Genomic DNA, 21113 nt, shown 5'->3' with positions numbered 1-21113 from the left:
GGCATCATGGCCCTCCAAGTCTATGCCACACCAGAGACACACTTCCAGGAGCCAGGACTGCCTCAGGATTGGGAAAGTCCAATCACCTTGAAGAGTTGGCAAAATACACATCTACCCCTATCACATCTTCCTGGTGCTATTTTTGGAGTGGAATATAAAATTTTCTTTACTCAAAAACCATGAGATTGAAGGGATAATCTCTAATATTTTTCTCCCTTTTGCATATAGGATCATTTGCAAAGATGTAAAGGGAAGAAAACCACTTTCCCTAGGAAACAGTTTAGTCCATGGAATTTTCTGACAATGAAAGAGAGCTGGAGTCATAGACAGTTATTTTGGGGGAAAATGAAAGTATATGATACTGCCCACTTCCTATGTTAGAAGCTGAGCCTATCATTGTGACCTTAAGGTTCAGGAACTCTCAGATAACTCCTTGTCTGACTATCACTGCTCTACTCTCTGGGCCAGGGAAGTGCCTGGCATGGCAGCTGTTAGAACTTGTCCTAAAGGGGCTATTTCAGAGGTTAGAAACTAGTAAGACTGAAATATGAAACAAGCTTCCTTCATCACAGTGGAAGTAGCAGAAAAAGGACTTGATGGCAGGGTTAGAAAGTATCAGGAAGACATATCTGGAAAGAGGTAGCAACAGTTTCTAAATAACAATATTTTAGAAAGTCCTAAGTGTGTATCATTACAGAGAACTGAACTTAAAAGGGATGTTACCTCCTAAGATTTCAGAACATTTTTTATAGAAAAATTTAAATGGCACTAACATTACATATGATAAAATATAATTCTAAACCTCACAATTAGAAGTGTTGGTTCTTGAACCACTACTTTAATATAGATTTTTAAAAATCATACATCAATATATTTTCAAATACTTTTGTCAACGTTATTTAAAATAAGTTTTAATTACTGAATACTATGTGGAAAGATCTACTACGCATGTCGACATGAAAGAACTGAGGTTCCTGCTTTCAAGGATGCTACCCTATTCTAGGTATACTGGTCAGAGAAGAACACTCTAAAGTGAATACCAAGAGAGCTATTTCTAGATCCAGCTTTTACTCTCAGATTCATGTGTGTGGTGCTTCACAGTGTAATTAAACCACACACCTACAGTCTCCTGCCCCACTGTTTCTCCCTCCCAGCACCCAAAGGGCAGAATGGCAGTGGGAGGTCACTGGAAACCTGCTGCCCAGCATTATCAATACGATTACCCTGCTGTGGAAACACACAATTCACTGGTATAATCAATATGTGACCAAAGATATGTACTGTCATTAAAAATCATTTGTCCTGAAGAGGGCTAGTCTTGAAAACTTCAATGTTATGAACTTAGATCATTTTAACCCTTAAACACTTTAAGTGATCTGCTTTTCATGAAATCAGAAAGTTAAATAAATAACTACTTTGATTCTAAAAGAGCTTTGTTTTTTAATAACATTAGTTGTGATATAAACGAACACGTTATGGTCCAAATCATTTCCTTCTTTCTGTGTGTGTGTGTGTGTGTGTGCGTACGTGCACACACACATGCATGGTTTAGAGTAAAAATCTCATCTGGTTTCTTAAGAACTGAGCTACGCCTGCAGAAGGTGATTACCCTACAGCCCCGAGGAAGATCCCAAGGCCGCTGTTTGGGAGTCTAATTCTTCCCTAACCTCCAGGAGAAGGGGACAGTTGAATTCAGACTGGGTGAGATCACTGGCAGTTGTCTGCAATGCCAAGAAACTTTCCAGAATTGCTCCCGACACTCGTCAACATTGCTTTTCACAGTGGCTCAAGGCTGAGGCTTCGACTTAACCAGGAACTCAGGGAACCCCTGCATCAGAGGCAACCCCTCTGCGCTGGTATCTGGTACTGGATGTGCTACTGAGGGAAGAGGTGTGCGGGAAAGTGTGTCCTGAGGCGGAGGTAACGAGCGTGTGCTCCGACAGAGGCAACCTGGTGTCTGAAAGACTCTGCAGACAAATGCTGGCACCTGGGGTGTGGTGCTCTCACTGACACTGCAACTTCTGTAAGATGTCCTAACCACAGCGAAGACTGGATCGGCTTCTATTTATGCATTCAATTATCTAGATGATTATCGAGGAAACTCACAAAATCTAAAGCACTTTACGTTTGCCAGCTATAAATTTTTGCTACCTTTGGAGAGAACTACTCTTCCCTTCATAAAACCACCTTTTAATACTTGTTACTAATCTCCCCGTCACGTTTCAGAGATCTCATTCACAGATATATACACGTGTACTCCAAGCTTACTTAATCTGCACATGAGTCGACCTTTCTAACCCCAAAACCTGGACTAGCAGGAGCCCGGCAGAGCCAGCTTACCAGCAGTAGTCCAGCAGATGAGGAGGGAGCACCGGGATGTAGATGTGCTGCCAGTACATCGGGTAGAGCAGGGCGACCGATGCATGGAGACAGGCGGTTAGCTAAAATTTGCAAAAGGAAAACAGCAGTAAGTAGCCGCTGACCCTCCGAACAGAGAGACATGCTCAAGTTATCAAAGACTGATGATACTCATAGAACAATTTACTTAACGACCTGAATCACATTGTCTTGACCAATTCTGCCTGTAAAAAGTCTCCCGTTTCAGAAGGCCCTCTGAAAAATACATAAGCAACAAAGTGGCTTCTTGGGCATCTTAGGTAGACGGTTATACCTTCCTGAAAATACAGTGTTTGGGGGTCAAAACTTAGAACACATAAAAAGGAAAACTGAAAAATTAGGCGAGCGTCTTAGAAGGAACCGTAGGAAATTACAGCGTGTGCCGCCCAGGTTGCACGCACTCAGATTAATACACCACGATGCAATATGGGAAGGAGGAGAGGCTGAAAGCTCCTGGGGGATATCATTAGGGCAAATTGCCAAAGGATGAAACATGAGCCAGTCAGGAGAGTCTGGAAGCTGCAGTATCACCAGGGGATTCAACGTTCGACAGTTGGAGCTTCAGCAACGTGTGAACCACGGGTGACGGTATCAGGAGACTCTGCTCGCTGACACGGAGAATGTCACTATTGACCAGCGAGCTGCCCAAGCTTGACAGCTGTACCACAGGAAGCCAAGGATATCATAATTTCATATTTAAACTGTTCATTTCAGATTAACATCGTGTTTCCTAGCTTTATATCACAACAGCTGCAAATACACTGATGCTATTTTAAAGGTAATTGCCATTTTAATTGTTTTGTTTTGGCAAGCGGTTAATTAAATATTTTTTAATGCTTAACACAGGGATATCGCTTTTTTTTCCTCCCTCCTACTGACCCTCATCAGGATTCTTTCTCTGACCTCGTTTACATTTTAAATTATATTTCTGTATGCGTTGAGTCATTTCTCTAGCGTTTAAAGCAATAATTAAATCAGCATTCTTCATTTTAAAGTTTTGCTATGGTCTGCATTTTCAAGACATTTACTGAATAAGTCATTTTATTTAACTTGAAAATCAGAATTTAAAAATAAAACCATCTGAAAATGCACCACAAAATTTCTATAAACCATTATTTCTATTATACAAAGAAATTAAAATTTATACATAGTAATCAAATTAATTCAAAAGGATAAATGTAAACAAAGTAATTCAATCTTAATAGCAACATTTGTCTATATTTAAGTGCAAAATAGTTCCACTAAATTTTTTAAAAGTCAATTAAAATAATCTAATCTGAACCAAAAACATAAAAATTTTGATTAAAAGTATTTTCATCTTCGTCATATGTATTATATTTTTTTCCAGTTAAGATTTTTAATTAATTTTATATGGCAAAAAATTTATTTGTTCCATTTAGAATGCTATCATTAAAGGGTTTTATTACTTTGCACTTAGAAGTTTTAATAGTTTACACTATTCTTTCAATAAATATTATTTTTAAAATTCCTTAATTAGAGCATACAGTATACCACTAGGAGGCATTCAGATACTTCTGTGTAACAATTACAGACCAGATTTATTTCTCTTACATATCTGAACTAGAGGGAAATGAAAATGGGGTTGATCTCAGTTGTGTCAATTCTTAGAGAGCTTGCATGTGCTCCCTGGTTGTAAATGAGGTAACTTTAAATGTTTCAGTGTAACTTGATGGGCTAAAAGCACTTATGTAGCTGTGAAAGGCAGTTAATTTACTCAATTTCTCCATCTGCAGATAGATGGCTTTTAAAAGAGCTCATTTAAAACCGTTTTAAAAAGGAAAGTATTCTTTTTTATTGTTGAGAAAATAATTAACAGTGTAACAGGAGGGGAAAAATGCATTCTCAAAATGAGGAATTATAATAATAGTAACTTATTTTACTAGGCACACCCAGAGTCCAAAGCACTCTATTAAAGGCTATAGCTGTTCCCCTATGCCCTTAATGGTTCTCCTTAAGTGAAGCTATGAATTTCTCGCTAATAAGGCACAATATCATCTGATGAATTTGACTGGTTTCTTAGAGGATGATTTCTGCAACGAGAAGCAAAGTCACAAACTTTCTGCAAAGGCCAGCATTCAGCAGAGGGTCATGTCAGCTAATCAAGATCTACCAGGAAAGAAGGAAGCTCTACAGGATTTGTTAGCTTCTTAGATGCAGGGGATCAGTGACAGGGACAGGTAAAAATACTACCCATCCCACATCCCCACCCTGCCCCAAACCTCAGTTTCTGGCCTAAGCAACCAGGACGAATTATTTAAAGAAATACAACAAAAGTGTCAGGTTCAGGTGGGACTGTAAGGAATCTGCTCTCACAAATATTGATTCTGTTAACTATGAGACATCCAAGTGGAGATTTCCAAAGAAGGCAGACACCTACCAAAGAAGATCTCCCTTACCCACCTAGCATCATGTAATAACTATGTGATTTAAAAAATAGAGAAGATACTATTACAGCATATACTTTGTAGAGGAGATAGTATAGTTGTAAGTAAAAAAAATACAATTAAGAAAAAATAAATTTACTAGGAAATTATATGCAATTATATGCACAGTTATATGCAAGTTGTATAAGGTAAGAACAATGAAGTACATCGTAGATAAAGTTAGGGACTGGCCACTAAGAGGCTGTGCCACTCTGGCACACCTGCAAATATAACCAGATCCCAGTTTCCTAATCTTTAAAATAAGAAATATATGCTAGATGATCTATAAACACCGTCTCTGAGAGATCTAACATTCTCTACTCTTAGATCAGATCAGTTCTAACGTTTTGTATTTTTAGTAATAGTTAAGAATTGTTTTTTCCATATGGGTGGTTAACACAACATTTTAACTAGACTATAATTCAGATCCACCTTCGAAATCTATCTAAACATAATCTCTAAAAGCTTTAAAGCACATTAGGTAACTGTGAAATTGGAGACATTATAATAATTTACTTGCTTAATTCAACAGAGTTTTTGAGTACCTGCCACATGCCATCATAAATCTCTACTAAGCAACAGGGACACAGAACAGAACAAGTTACATATCAGTGGGGAAAGCAAACAATAAACAAGTAAAACACATATTATGTCAGAGGTAAATTCTATGAAGAAACCTAAAGCAGGGTAAGAGCAGAAGGGCTATTCTAGACAGGAGCGTAGGGACAAACTCTGATGTGGCCACATCTACACTGAGACCTGCCTGAAATATGGGAGCCACTTGGGGAGAATGGCATTCAGGAGTCCTGAGGTGGGAGCAGGCTTGGCACCTTCTTGGAGTAGTAGGGGGTCGGCTGATTAGATTAAACGGGAGAACAGCAGGAGTTGAGGTCAGAGAGGAAGCAAGGTCGGAACTGAAGAGCCTCCTGGGACACAGCAAAGACACCAGATTTCATTCTGGATAAGATCTGTCTGCACCTCTGAACACAGTGCTAACCGTCACAACAAATCATTTACCTAGAACATTTCCAGAACTTTGCAAATTAAGGAAAATAAACAGCATACTTTAGAAGTTTGCTTTGCAGAATAAAGTTCTATAAAGAAATGAGATCAAATGGAGTATAGTCTATAAAAATACTGAATCACTATGTTGTACACCTGAAACTAGTATAATATTATAAATCAACTACATGTCAATTAAAAAAAAAAAGAAATGAGATCAATTTATAAGCCAAGTAAGAAGGAGAATCTTCTTACTTTTAGGTTATTTATGAAATACTGAATCTTTAAGCTTAAAGGGAAATGCTAATCGCATTTCTTTGGATCAGAATTACCCAAAATTCTATGATAGGTTCATGATACGGCTAGAACCCCACAGCACTCTTCTGACATTCTGTCAGCTGTTTCTCTAACACCACAGTTGTTCTTCATGAAAGCAGGGGAGAGGAGAGAAGAAGATTCGGTGTTTGGGTTAGAACATGTTCCTGGCACAACATCCTTGAAACTGAAGGACTTATACATTGCTATCATTGAATAAAAATGAAGTGTACTAAATAAAGAAAAAAATGTACCAAATAAAGGTTAAAGAAAAAAAATCTTCGTTAAATGGCATAGGAGTATTTAAATGCACATATAATTTCACAAAGCACACTCAATATATTGAACTGATTCAGCCCCAAAGCGTTGACTAACACAAAATAAAATCACTGGGATATTTATTTCCCATACAGTACAACTGTAAAATAAGTATATATGAAAACCACGTGAAAGAGACAAGAACTGGGGTCTGTGAAATCAGAGGGAGAAACCTGACAACAAACGTTGGCAACAGTGAGCTTAGTGGTGGAATAAAGGCACCTAGAGCTTCCCGTTCTGGCCACAGGTCTAAGGGAGTTGCTCTCACTGACAACAGTAACGAAAGCAAACGTTTATATGATGCTAGCTCTGTGCCAGGCGCTATTCTCAGCACTTGACATACTCAGATTTAATGCTACAACAACCTTATGAAACAGGCAGTATTATCACTACTCCCATTTTACAGATCAGGACACTGTGGCAAAGTTACACCAATTGCCTGAGATCACACAACCAGCAAGTGGCAAATCCAGGAGACCAATGCCAGCAGGCTCCAGAGTACAATAACCATTATATTAATCTGCCTTTTGATATACAAAGATTCAAAATTCCCATTCATTATAAGGCTCTGAATAATATATACTGGCTGAAAATATTTTATCCTAATTATATAGTGGAGAATGAGTCTCTGACTGAACAGACAGATAAGAACAGTTGACCTTTAAATGAAAAATTCAGGGTCTAGGATAGAGATGCAATTTACAAAACTTTCCCAGGCATCACAGTCTGCGCCTTCAGCAGAAAACCAGGAGAGCAGATTCTCTGAAAAACGTTACAAAGATAAGATACTTGATAAAAATTCTACGCGTTATCATCTCGATCTGCATCTGCAAGTATATTTAGTTGGAAGCCAAACCAAAGTTCTTTCCCTTTGTGATATGAAATCTCACCTATACCTTGTTCCTAAACTATATATTTATTGAGGAGATCAGCCTACTAATACAACTAAGCAATGTTTTAAGCAATTCAGTAGACATCTATTTTGAGAAGAAAAAAACCATATTATCAGATTTCCAAGGAGACGACAGGAAAACGATCTATCGAGTGTGATGACCACAACGGAAAACAGCACGATTCTAATTCACACGCTTTACGAGTAAAGATCTCACCCTGACGCGCCGCCACTCCTGTTGTTCTCGTCTCTGTGTATCTCTTAGCCAGAGTCTGCCTCATTTTAATGTAGGAGTCCCACTGCCTTCAACTAAAGTTCTACATGAATTACTGAGGGGCAGATTTATGTCCCCTAAGAATGCATTTATGCACAAAATCCAAGAAATATTGATTAGAGACTTCATTTGAGTTTTAACTGAATCAATGTTTACTTCAGAAATGTAAGCGCTATAGATACCTAAAGGTACACAGAATAAACTGTTGCAGATATGAACGTGATAAATTTCCTTGTGGAATGAAAAAAATTTCAGTGGAAAGCAAGCATAAAAAAACTATCTGTTTAAACACATTTAATTTACATTCACGTTTAAAAGTTGAGGACAAAAATGGTAGCAGCACAGTATCTGAAAACTACAAAGCTATCCCAACTATGAGATATTCTTACTTGAGCAAAATTCTGACACTCAAATTAAGTGATAGTTGTAAAGAAATGTTTAGAGAAATAGCAATTTTGTATCATGAAAAAAGGCAGTATTTGGCTGTACATTTTTCTTTTTCAATACCTTTTTATACTAAAATATCATCTTATATTTCATTCTCTTTCTCCATCCCTGTAGGATGGTAAATTCTGCTGCTTCATTACTAAACTTCATCCTGACCTCTCTGCATCATATCCAAGTCCTTGGAAAGTTCTGCTCATCTCATGGCTGGTCACTGGTTAATTAGCTCTTCCGAGCCAAACAATTCTAATATTTTCTTGCTTGCTTGCTTCTTCCGTGTACTCATTCTTTCATTCATTTGACACACGGGGAAACCGAGGCAAAGTTAAACCAACTGCCCAAGATCACACAACGAGATGTGAGACACCAAATATGTGTCGGGCATCGCTGCTGGTGCTGGGGACAGAATAAGGAGCCGAGGAGACAAAGCCTCTGCCCTCAAGGAGCTTTCACTCTAGTGAGCCTCAACATGCACCATTCCTGTGGTACCAACCCCACCTCAATTCTGAACTTCTGTAGCTGTCACACTGCACATAAATGTCAACGCCTTCAAACACTTTCCTCCCCTATATGACTTTCCCCATCACTAAATTTACTGCTCTCTAGTTCACATCTTCAAGCCAATTCTGTAGCAGTTTAGCTTTTCCTGGAGAAGGCCCATCTACCTTTCCACAACTTTCAGGAGTCTGACACTATAACACAGCTCAAATGTATTTATCTTCTCTCCACACAAACTTCTAGACCCTGGATTCTAGAGGACTATAAGTTAGGCTATTCGTGTAAATTATATAAAAACCATATTTTTAAAAATAAGGCACTTATTTAAGAAATAAACAGTACAGTTAAATAATCAATGCATTTAACAATTAGGAAGAACCTTAGAAATCATTCTTGTTCAATCCTTTCATTTTTTATATAATAAACTTCAGGATAAAAGGAAAAAATGGCTTATATGAAGTCATCCAATTTTTTAGTTGAGTAGTCAGGAACTGAAAAACAAATCTCTAATTTTAGAAGATATTATTGATATAATCACACTACTACCATATTTGGGGACATAGTCCAAATAACGAATAAATAAAATCTAATTGACTGAACCTACTTTTTTAACTAGTAGACATCCCTGAAAATCACAACTTAAAATATCTCTCACCAGGAACAAAACTAATGGCAAACCACCAGCAACTGAAAGACAGACAACCACAAGCAGCCCCAAAGGACCTCTGAATCCTTACAAGTGAAGTGACTATTTGTAAATTACAGATATTTAAATGAGAATGAATAATTGTACATATATATTATATGCTGTTTCATTCAAATTGTATATAATATTCCCATATATACTTAACGTACACATATGTATATTTACCAGGCATATCAAACACTTGTAAATATATACATCTATACATAAACACACACACACACACTTTACAGAGTTACAATTTACTAGTAGCAAATGACATCAGGCTCTGCCTCCATTATATATCAGACACTAAGGAAATAGCTGATGAATATTTGTCCTTTGTGTGTCACTGTAAACTTCTCCCTCTTATTTACCTACTTTCAAGCAGACTCTACATCCAACAGACATTTCCTTATTAGCCATGTTTCTAAAACCCAACTCCATCTACCTTTCATGGTCACTGTTAGGTTCAGGAGCTGGTCATCTCTTTTTCTAATTACTGTGACTGCCTTTTAACGAGACACCTGTCAGTCAGAGTTTCCCTACTCTATTTTTTCTAATGCCACCAGCTTCTCTTCCCCAAAACAAAACTGGTCACAGCATGTCCCTCATTTGCCTCCCCACAATCTGTTGGATAAAATCCAAACCCCTTCATTTAGCAAACATGGTTCTTCACAATCTGGCCACTGCTCTCTCTCCAACTAGATCCTGTAGCATGACTTCTCTCTGTCACTCTCTTTGCGCACACATACACACACACAAGAATATATTTCCTAGACAAAACACAAATTCCTTCCAAGAACCAGGTGTGATACTGAGGTCAACTCTTTAATCTACCACCCTCCCTCCTACATTTCCCACATCAGAGTTCTAGTCACACTGACTGGCCTTGATTGACACTATATAATTTACTATTTATTACGATTCTAGAGAATCATAAATTAATAACTTTGAAATTCCCACTACCTGGCAAATAATAATCATTATTGATACCAAATGAATAAATACCCTTATACTCTATGTTTGGAAAACTCTACCAATGTCAAATATCTCCTTCAAAATAAAGATCTATGTTTTTCTTCTCAAGTGGTTAACTAGTGTTTACTCTTTCCATTACACTATTTTATCATAGTAAATCACAACAAAATATGAGATTCATGGAAGCTGTGCCTTCAATTTATGCCTCTCGGATCCAAGTTCACTCTCTGCTACCCATCTGTGACAATGGATCTGGGCCCTTGAAGTATTTACCAGACGGAGGACAGAGTGCGCTCTGTCCGCAGAGGACGCAGGAGACGCGCTGCAGGAGGAAGGGACTGGGGCTTCCTGGTTCCGTGTGCTCGGGGGCAGGCTCCTGCAGGGCCTGTGCGTCTCCGGGGCCTGGCTCTTGTAGGACACTGGTCAGCAGTACCCAGCAGTAATACCTGGCACCTTCTTCAGGTGGTGCTATAGCAGAACGTGTCTAGGGAGACGTCTCCCATGGCAATCAGGTAAACTACCTGGTGGCAGGTTAATTACACTGAACCTCTTCCATCAAGAAGGAGGCTCGATTAGGTTCACTCTCACTGGAATAAATATTCTGGCTAAGGACTCGTCTTCTCTGCCATAATCCTTCTGCCAGCACCACCACCATCAGACTCACAGAATAACATACCTGTCAGCACGGCACTCCGTAAAGCACTGAATCTCATCAAGGTATTCATGTAACAGCAAAGTAGAGCAAGAGACTCATGTCCGTGAACTCAACTACTCTGGCCTACACTTATAACCTAGAAGCTGCTGGCCTAGTCAAAAGGTGGAATGGCTCACCGAAGACTCAGTTATGACGCCAGTTGGGAAAGAGCACCCTTAAAGGGTGGGGCTCTGTTTAACATGATGCAGGATACGCTTCGAATCAGAAACCGTTTTACGGTGCTGTTTCTCCCAAAGCCAGAATCCATGGGACCGGGGGTCAAGGGGTAGGAGTAGGATTGGCCCTCTCATCATCACTCTTAACAGCCCACTTGCAGAAATTCTAATTCCTGCCCCAGCCATGCAGGGCACTTTCGGTTTGGGGATCTGACCTCCCAACAGTGGAATGCTTCCACTTGAACCAGAAGATGGGACTGCCACCTGGCCCTCTGGGTTCCTTAATGCCACTGAATCAACAGGCTAAAAATTGGGGATAATCTACTGGCTGGAATGATTGATCTCAATAACCAGAAGTAAGTCGGGTTGTTTTTACACAACAGAGGCGGTGGGGGGGGACCATGTCTGGAACCATGGAATTCTCTGGGATGCATCTTGGTACTTCCATGCCTGGTACTAAATGTTAATGGGAAACTATGGCAATCAAAAAAAAAAAAAAAACAAAACCAGAACTATTGAGGATCCAGACCTTTTGGAAATGAAAGTTTGTATCATTAAACCAGGTAAAAAAAACTCCAACCAGCTGAGGCTCTGGCTGAGGTGAGGGGACTATGGAACAGGTAATGAAAGAAGGAAGTCAGAAATATCAATTACGGTCTCATGAGCAGTTACATAAACAAGGGCTGTAGTAGCTTTCCATATGTTTAATTTTCCTTTCATATGTTTATTTTTACCTGCTAACCATTTTTTCTTCTATGTCTCATCTTTATCTTACATATACGTTGTTAGTAGTTAACAGAAAATTAAATGTGATTGGAATTGAAGAGATGGACACAGTGACTCTTGGTACGGTGCTGCTTCTCATTTGGGGCGAAGGGTGAAAACGTCTGTACTTGGAAAAGGACAGCTACATCTTATTAGGTAGACACAGAGCTTTGCTCTGCTGTTGTTCAGGAAGTGCAGATGATTTAGAGGGTGTCACTGGAGGATAAGCATCCAAAGGGGTGGACTGTACCGGTTACCGATTTATTGCCTCTCACCTCCAAGTTCACCCCTCATTGTCAAATCTGTGCCCTTTAGATATCTTTCCCTTTCAGCAGCCGGCACGATGCTAAGCTTTGTCCGGAGAGGACAATGAAGCGACATTTCGGGGAGTTGCCCCCGCCAAGCACGGGGGGGTGCCGTGTGACAGCAGCTCAGCCCTGCCGGCCGCAGGGGGCGGGGCCCGGGCTCGCCACGGCAGCTCCGGGCAGGGTGCCTGTGGCCCCCGCGGCGCACGCCTCCTGCGGTACAGGGGCTTCTCCTGCACCTGCTGGGTGAGAGTGCCACCGTCAGCGGCGCCCGGCGGCCGGAAGCCTCCCTCGGTGCCACCCTCCCCCAGCTGGCTTCCGGGGGTGGGGGGGGGGGGAGCGGGGGGCCTCGGCGAGATAGCCCGGAGGAGCGGCCTCTCCCAGTGGCTCCGGAGCAGTGTGCTGCCAGCAGGGCGCCTCGCTGGGCACAGATCCCCAGCTCCCCGCAGGTTCGTGGCTGCTTTATACCTACTATGCCGGGTTCTTCACGGCTCCCGGCACTTCCCGCAGCCCCTGCCTGCTACCCCGATCCCACATGACAGTCTTAAATTCTTTCTACTCAACTTGCATCGTTCAGACGACTGTAGTTTCTCTCTCCTGACTGGACCCAGACTGACACAGAGGCTGGTGACCTCGTTACCCTGCCTGTGTATGTAGAACTCTGTCTGGCATGAGTTAGGTGAGCCATAGATGGGGAGTGATTCAATGAACGAACAAAGAAACCGCCTGCCATGGGAAGGAAGGAGTACATTTTCTCCTTAGGGCTACGTGAAGGCCAAAAGATAGCAAACCAAGATCCTGTACAGATTGGACAAGAGTCAATATAGCAAGAGAAATTCATGAAGCTGAAAGTGTTTAAGATGTATTGATAACTTTTCCCCCAAGGAATTACAATTTTGGCATAGACTTCTTTAAAAATTAAAAATTTCTAGTAGAAAACAGCTGAACACAAATCTTTTTTTTTTTTAAGACAAAGGCCTATATGGAAATTATCCTCTAATTTATAAACTTCAGAATTTACAAAGAAACCTTTACTATTGTCATAATTATTATTATTTAAAGAGACTAGTGTCAAAAAAGGCAATCAAGGAGACACATTTTTACTTGTTAAAGAGACATGTTTCTACCCTGGCATTTGCAGCATTAGATGAACACTTCATATTTCATACCATAATTAGTGAAAATTTTATTATATTTTAAAAACTTTTCTGATATCCACAGTTCAAAAGATTAAGTTTACTGCACCCACATACACACACACATACCGACCATGGTTCTAACCCTTATTGTGCTCGTTTCTATGAAAAACAGCTCTTATCACCTCAAGAGTTGGAAGATACAAACACCTGCAGTCTTTCCCGTCTTAGAAGTTTCCTCCACACAAATCTTCCCACAAAGTGTCACATGACCACCTCAATAGTCCCATTTCCACGCTCCAGCCACATCCACTTAGCAGTGAATGAAAATGCAATGTTCTGAAGAGCAGTATCCAAGTCAAATAACACACTGGTAAGTAAGAGTCATTGTCTGCAGTTTCGGCTGACATAACTGGCTGCTATGGGCTTTGGGAAGAGTTAAAAATCTAAAAATTGTTCGTAGATTCTCTCTCCCTGAGAGGTCTTGATAATAATTTTTAACCGCACCATGCTGCTGCAGCTTTAAAATCGTAAGGGGGAAAAATACACTTCAATAATCTGAAGCAGGGAGTAGATCTGGGTAATCTTTGTTCTCGCACCAACTGTTCCGTTCTTAATCTCCAGAAAGATTCTCTGTGCTGCCGGTTTCAGATTAAATGCTGATAGGTGGCACTACTAAGAGGTAAGTTAAGAATACGTAAAATCCAGACGGAGAGGTTAAAATCCTGCGGATTCCCCTTCGATCTAACTCAACCTATAACATCTACATTTTAATAGCTGATTTTCCGCGGATCACAAGATTTCTTTTTGCATAGGCCCTTGATGGTATTAATGACAGAAGGGGAGAAAAGCATATGCTTAAATGCCTGGGGGCAACTATAACAAAGGAAGAGATGACAGCGTATTAGCACAATCCCTGCACTAACAGCACACTGCTGGCTCTGAGCAGTCCAGACAGGACACGGACTACACAGTCACATCTCTGTGACTAATGTGCTTACAGACTCCAAGAGGGTGATATCTACCAACTAAATATTGGTCAAAATGGGAGCTAACACTCAGACATCTGCTCTAAAGAGAGCATCTCTTGTACCTGCTTCCACAGGCCACAAAGATACACTCTAGTTAACACATCACTGACAGGATGACGAGAGCTCCTGTCAGACGCTGGCCAGCTCAGTGTTGGAAACAAAACGCACGGCCCCAGCTGACTAGCTAGAGAACGTCTGGGGGACAATTACAGAGCACCTGACAAGGCTTCGTGCCTGACTGACTTGAGAGCCGATGACACGGCTTTAAACAGCAATCCTTCCCTACCTCTGGTCACAAAACAGCAAAAAGTCAACTGATACACCCCTGTAATATCATGATTTATTCCTTTGCTTTGAATACATGAGACTCTGGGCCGATGTCCTGCTAGTCTGCTGTTCACTCGGGGCTTAAACCTCTAGGACCTGCCTACGGCATGTACAAAATCAACATTCTTGTTCAGGATTACCAGGAACCCTTCCGTGTGTACCAGATAATGTACACATCAGTAGGATAAACACAAAACCGATGACATTCCAATTCATTCAACTCAAAACACGGAAAAATATAATAGTGAGTCCTAACAAAATACATTTTACTATAAGGAGGAAAAACCCACGAAAAATTTTAAAACATAACAATACTCTTGATACTTTTGCTAACATAGCTCAAAACTTTTTTATTTTAAAGTTTATCGCTATAAAGATAATTACAAATTATAATTTTAACTACACACAATACCTGAGGAAGGAACACTCAGGTAGCTCATTACCTGTCAGGGTATCACCAGTAAAACCCCCGGCTAGCTATAAAGTTGACAGATATGATTCTAATAAAATTATGACCATACCAAAGTATAAATCCAAAGTTCCCAAAACTATAACAAAATTATAAATGCGAGGAACTTATACATGCTCTTCCAATAATTAAAAATTTGGCCATAGATTAAAAAGTGAAAACCGGGTAAAACACAATTTCTTGCATTAATTTTAAGTACACTATAGTCTTTGTGGTATATAAAATCCTATAAGGATGTAAAAAGCTTCACTGGCAGTAGTCTTAACCTCAATTCATTGATACGTTAACTATTCCTTCCTTGGTCGTTTCAGAGGTTCCACTAAACGCTTTCTAAAAAATATTTACTTCTAATTTATGTTATGGTACTAGTCTTTGACCTTAAACATTACTGTGCGTGGAATTTATAGCATGCATGTGTGTATATACATGAATTTTTCAAGCTAGATTCAAGTGAAGCAGCTTCCCCTACAGAAGGAGGGTGAGGAGATCATGACAGCAAACTTGAATTATGTTTCTTTTATCAGTCCTACTGCCCCAGATGGTGAACCAAAACAAAGCTGTTAACTGAGAGGTGACATCACCACCAAGTTTTCAGGAACTTTCATAAACAACTGGTATTACGTTGACCTCAAATATAAGAAACAACTCCCTGACTAATACCAAGCCTTTATTTAAAATCATTTATTTTTTTAATTCAAACAAAGTTAACGGGTAGGCATGTTCATTTTTACTCTAAACTGCAGATCTAGATTATTATAAATTTATAGCTGATAATCATTTAATCTTACGCAGATAAAATTCTAAGCACTTCATATACACACATATATGTGTGTGCATGTACACATATCCTTAATCTTTAAAGCAACCCTGTGAGATTAAAACTAGTATTACTCCCATGTTCCCAGTTTAAATGTGAAGAAACTGAGTGGAAGAGAGGTTACTTAGCCATTAAGAGGTGTTTACAAATTACAACAAAAAGAAACACCAACATTTTACAATACTTACCAAAAAATGTTTTTACAAAATATTTACATATATTCAGATTTCTTTCCTTTTTTAATTGAAGTATAATTGACTTGAAATATTATATTATTTTCAGGTGTAAACACAGTGATTTGGGATTTTTATACATTATGAAACGATCAGCACTGTTAAGTCTAGTTACCATCTGTCGCCAGAGTTACGGCAACATTATTGAGTATGTTCCCCCTGCTGTACGTTACATTCCTGTGACTTATTTACTTTCTCACTGGAAGTCGGTGCCTCAGCCCCCTTCACCTGTTTTGCCCATCCTCCCACCCCACCTTCACCTCTGGCAACCATGTGTTTGTTCTCTGTATCTATGAGTCTGTTTCTGTTTTGTTACATTTGTTTGCTTTGTTTTTCTAGATTCCACATATAAGTGAGATCATATGGTATTTGTCTTTCTCAGTCTGACTTATTTCACTTAGCATCATGCCCTCAAGGGTCCATCCATATTATTACAAATGGCAAGATTTTATTCCTTTCTGTGGCTCAGTAATATTCCACTGTATATGTGCACCACATCTTCTTTATTCATTCATCTATGATGGGCACTTAAGCTGCTTCCGTATCTCGGTTATTGTGAATAAGGCTGCAATGGACACAGGGGTGCAGATATCTTTTTGAATTGGTGTTTTTGTTTTCTTTGGATAAAAACCGAGGAGTGGAATTGCCGGACCACATGGTAGTTCTATTTTTAATATTTTGAGGAACCTCCATACTGCTTTCCATCAGATTTATTTCTAATGTTCTCCTACACAGACCAGCTTATAGATTCACTCACATAGCTCACTCCCACACTTTCTTCGGACCTCTGCTCAAATACCACCTCATGAGGGAAGGCTTCCCTGACCTCCCTACACAAAACTGAAACCTGGCCCTGACCTTTCATCCCACACTCACACTCACTTTCTCCCTTATCTCTTGGTACTCAGCACCATATGACATAACAGCTATTTATTCATTCATGTCTTTATCTTCTCTATCAGTTGGATATAAGCTCCAAGAGTGTTTGGACTTCGCTTTGCTTACTGCTGAATCCTCAGTGCCTAGAAAGTGGCAAGCACATAGTAGGCGCATAATAAATACGTTACATGAATTAATCTTGATAGGAATTTAGCTCCTAGGTCTCCAAGACAGCTTGTACAATCTTTTAAATCTTCAGGACAATATCCATATAGAAATATTCTTTATAATCTTGAAAAAACTGGCTTAAAAAAGTGATGAGGATAAGCTGTGTGGCACAGCTAAAAAAGAAATAAATTAATAAATAAATGCAGGAAATGTCAGTGTAACCAAAAAAAATGTAGTTTAAAAAAAAAAAATGTGATGAGGAGGAGGAGAAGGGGAGGATAAATAAGAATGATTTTACCTCAATGGTAAGTTAAGCACAGCAGAAAAGCAAATATATAAAAAGTACCAAATAATTCAGATTGAATTTCTTAACGTCACTTTAAGAAAATGCAGATAATTACCTGCATCACTGACTGGCACTTATTCTCTGATTGAACTACATCATTTCTCCACATGTACTCCTTCAAATGCATATAACGTGTTTTTCAATGTGTAAAATAATGTATTTTCAATTTGTTTTGAAAAGTGGGCATATCATTATTGCATTTCAAAATCTCAAAACTGTATTTTTTCAACTCTAGAGTAATGCAAATAACCCAAAATTAGAATCAGGAGACCCAGTTTCACATTACCTGTCTCCAACTATCTTATTTGGCCTTGGGGTGGCCACTTAACCTTTCTCTGAAAACATCAATACCTTTCTCATCGTTACACCTGAAATAGATACCCTAGAGAAATCCTGAAGCTCCTTCCGCTCTAAAATACTAAAACTTTACAGAATAAGGTTTGTATTTCTACTATCAGAGAACAAAACATAAAGATGTTATCTTATTTTTATCAGTTAGCCAAATTTGCAAGGAAGCTAATTCACGAAATATTAAATAATGTTTTTAATAAATATCTCATACATTACTCAAAACTATATTAAAATTTTTAGGTAAAAAATATTAAACTTTTAATGCTCAAAGTGAAAAAAATTAGAAAATCTAGCAAAATACTTCTGAATGTTTTTCTATGACCCAAGAAAACTCTATTCTCCCTGCCTTTAGCACAGTAATGAAGACCTTCCAGAAGAACATTTCAGTGAGTAGCATAAAACCTGTGATTTAAAAAAAAAATGCTCTTTTGACTTTTAAGTTATTATCAGTCTGAAGAGCTCCTCCAAATCAGAACTATTATAGAATCCACTCCCAAACCACTACTTGGCAACAAAGATGAATCTACCTATTACCAGGTTAGGATAGCAGCTATTATCATGGCCCCTTGATTTCTTTCAAGTAGCTCCAATGGAAAAAGCCTCAAGTGAATAATAAAGATCTCATAATAGCTCTTAAGAATTCGTTAGATGGTAGAAGGCACTAAAATGAACTCCGGAGAGTTAAAAAGAAAAAAAAAAACTCTCATCTTCTGATAAGAAAAAATAATTAACCTGACTTAATGCACCCGCGAAGGCCTTCCATAAATCAGACCTTTGTACTCCAAGAGCCAGATTAAAACCATACATCAAAAGGGTATGTAGATATTGTCTCGTAAGCACACGCAGAGCGTTTCTGCCTCTGCGCGGCTGCAGGTCTCTGGGCGCGGGGGTCGGGGGGGAGTGTGAGATACGCACGGTGCTGAGTTTGCCGGAGGTGACGATGACGCGCCTCTCGTGCAGCATGCTGGCGAAGAGCTGCAGCATGTTGTTCGCGTCCACAGCCACAAAGTACTCCGTGAGGTTCCTCTGCGCAAGCCAGAGACAACTGTGTAAGTTACAGGGAAAGCACCTGACACGTTCGCCACACAGTCTCAAGTACAAACAGTGTTAGGAGAGTAAGTGGTATTCATTAAAACAATTGAATTTAATTCTATTCTGCTGCCACACAGAGCACGTACGTAGCCTTCTACTATTATTTGAAACATAGCCCTACTCCAGGAAAACATTCTCAGAGGGTGATCAGAGCATCACATCTTTCCCACCCTCCCTCCCCAGGCACCTGCAAAAGAAGCCTGTTTTCTGGGCCCCAACCTAGACCTGCTGAGTAGTAATCTGCAGAGTACAGCCCCAGGAATCCATTTTCTAAACAAATACTGCCAGTGATTCTTACACACACTGAACTTTGAGAACTGCTGCTCCAGAAAATATATTTGAGTCTCCCTCTGTTTGCCAATCAGTCAGCAGGCAATATCATTGCCTGATACTACAGGCTATGTATAAGGCAACCACAGGATGAGATGGGTTTATAAAGCAGACCTTTGATTCTTTATTAAGGAAGATCTCGTTTATATCCCGTGTCAGGCCTGCTTTATAACACTATAACCAAATAAAAGTTGGTGTTAATTTGATTCCTTGACTTAACACTTCAAATTGTTTTCCCCACATAGGAACAAAACCGGGGTAAGCTACGTTAACTTTCACTTTTAGATCCTCTCCTTCTTACTTATTTTTAATTTTCTGTACTCAAACTTAAGCCCATCAGAAAGCAACAAAGTGATAAAGAGACTGAATGAGAGATGACAATAGACTGAAACTGCAGTGCCAGGTGCACTATGACCCAGAAGGCTAAAACTTCTAGTTAAGCAAGAAACTAAGAAATCCAATTGTTTCTTCTATTTCTGTGAGGCACAAACTTTCCCAGAACAAACCAGTAATCACAGCAGGGCACATAAATGGAAACAGTGAGTGATGCTGAATTTGGTGGAGAGATTCATTTCCTGTTTTCTCTAGCTGAAGCACACCTCACCTTCCATTTCAACTCTTCATAATACAAAATTACTTTTATGTCATTCAACGTTAATATTTTTCCTATAATCTCAAAGATAATTTCTAGATGGGGAATTATTTCTCAATGCAGAATGCTGCCTTATGTATAGGTCCTTGCTTTTTTTTTTTTCCTCTTCCCTAAACAGGACTTTTTAAAAATAAAATATATTAATGGAAATGTAAAAATGTATATTCTCAGTGGCAGTTTTTCCTTAGAATGGTTCTTTAAAACTTTCAAAGTCACAGCGAAGTTCGTGAAGTTTGTTAAATCAAGCTATTAGCGGTTTATTAGTAAATTTAAGAAAGGTACGAAGGGGAGAGGCTAAAGCAAGAGACTGACTTGTATTAACAACCCTGATGTGAGGGGCAGGCGTGCATAAGTCAAGGTGGTCAGTCAGCCTCCAGGAAACCTAACAGACACCCCCAACCCACGGTGGTCTCGCACAAGACTTGAGGGCCTGTGATGTGACCTGCTGATCTGATGGTCTATCCCAGGCCCACGGGAAGAGCGGCTGAATGCAGTCTCTCACAGGAGTTAACTGGACTCATCTGTGCCAAAAACACCACTGACAGTCTCGGTTCGAAATTAGGAAATTTACAACTGTCTTCTTGGACTTTGTTCGTTCACTTATAACCCACGTGCTTTTGGAAACCAAACACTCAGTAGGTTCAAAAGCATTTTTGGAAGAACAGTAGAGTTCTGTGGAAAATAACACATGTTCCTTAAGTTGATGTTTCCTTTACTTTGATTGAATTATTTCTACTAATTCATATTATCTTTCCAAAACAAAGCTGAAAAAAATTATGAAAGGAAATACTTCCTTTTCACACAGCATCCAAAAGTGTACTTGTCAATTCCATTTATCCATGTAACTTTTTCTACAGAATTTTAATCTGTAATAACTACTAAAACACTGAAAATATTTCTAGTAAGGCTACAATCAGGACTCTAAATAAATGTGAAATGTAGCAATTTTATAATTTCTTGTAGTATCCTTCAAGCCTTACAAAACATTTATTACTTATATTAAAAATCAGGAAATCAAGTAGAGAACATGTAAAATTTGAACAGAGATATGTATATACAAGGAATCTAAATACTACGGTCATTTCACTAAAGTCA

General features: G+C 39.2%; 1 protein-coding gene across 8 annotated transcripts in view; it reads right to left on the bottom strand.

Annotated features, from left to right (window-relative positions):
* The window catches only part of DENND1B (DENN domain containing 1B), a gene marked incomplete at its 3' end in the record, with an annotated part of 254407 nt that overhangs the window by 108751 nt on the left and 124543 nt on the right, over window positions 1–21113 (bottom strand). For 6 of the 8 annotated variants that reach the window (XM_082394433.1, XM_082394435.1, XM_082394434.1 and 3 more), the window contains 2 exons: window positions 18860–18970; window positions 2341–2441 (listed from right to left, as the gene is read on the bottom strand). In XM_082394433.1, coding sequence (XP_082250559.1) covers window positions 2341–2441; window positions 18860–18970 — 212 coding nt within the window. The remainder of the gene's footprint in view (window positions 1–2340; window positions 2442–18859; window positions 18971–21113) is intronic. The other 2 variants (XM_082394436.1, XM_082394438.1) reach the window with 1 other exon arrangement.

The sequence above is a fragment of the Balaenoptera borealis genome, assembly GCF_965194805.1.
Source record: "Balaenoptera borealis genome assembly, chromosome: 1".
Classification (NCBI taxonomy): domain Eukaryota; kingdom Metazoa; phylum Chordata; class Mammalia; order Artiodactyla; family Balaenopteridae; genus Balaenoptera; species Balaenoptera borealis.
The sequence above is the reverse complement of the archived record's forward strand: the minus strand, read 5'-3'. Positions and strand labels throughout refer to the sequence as shown.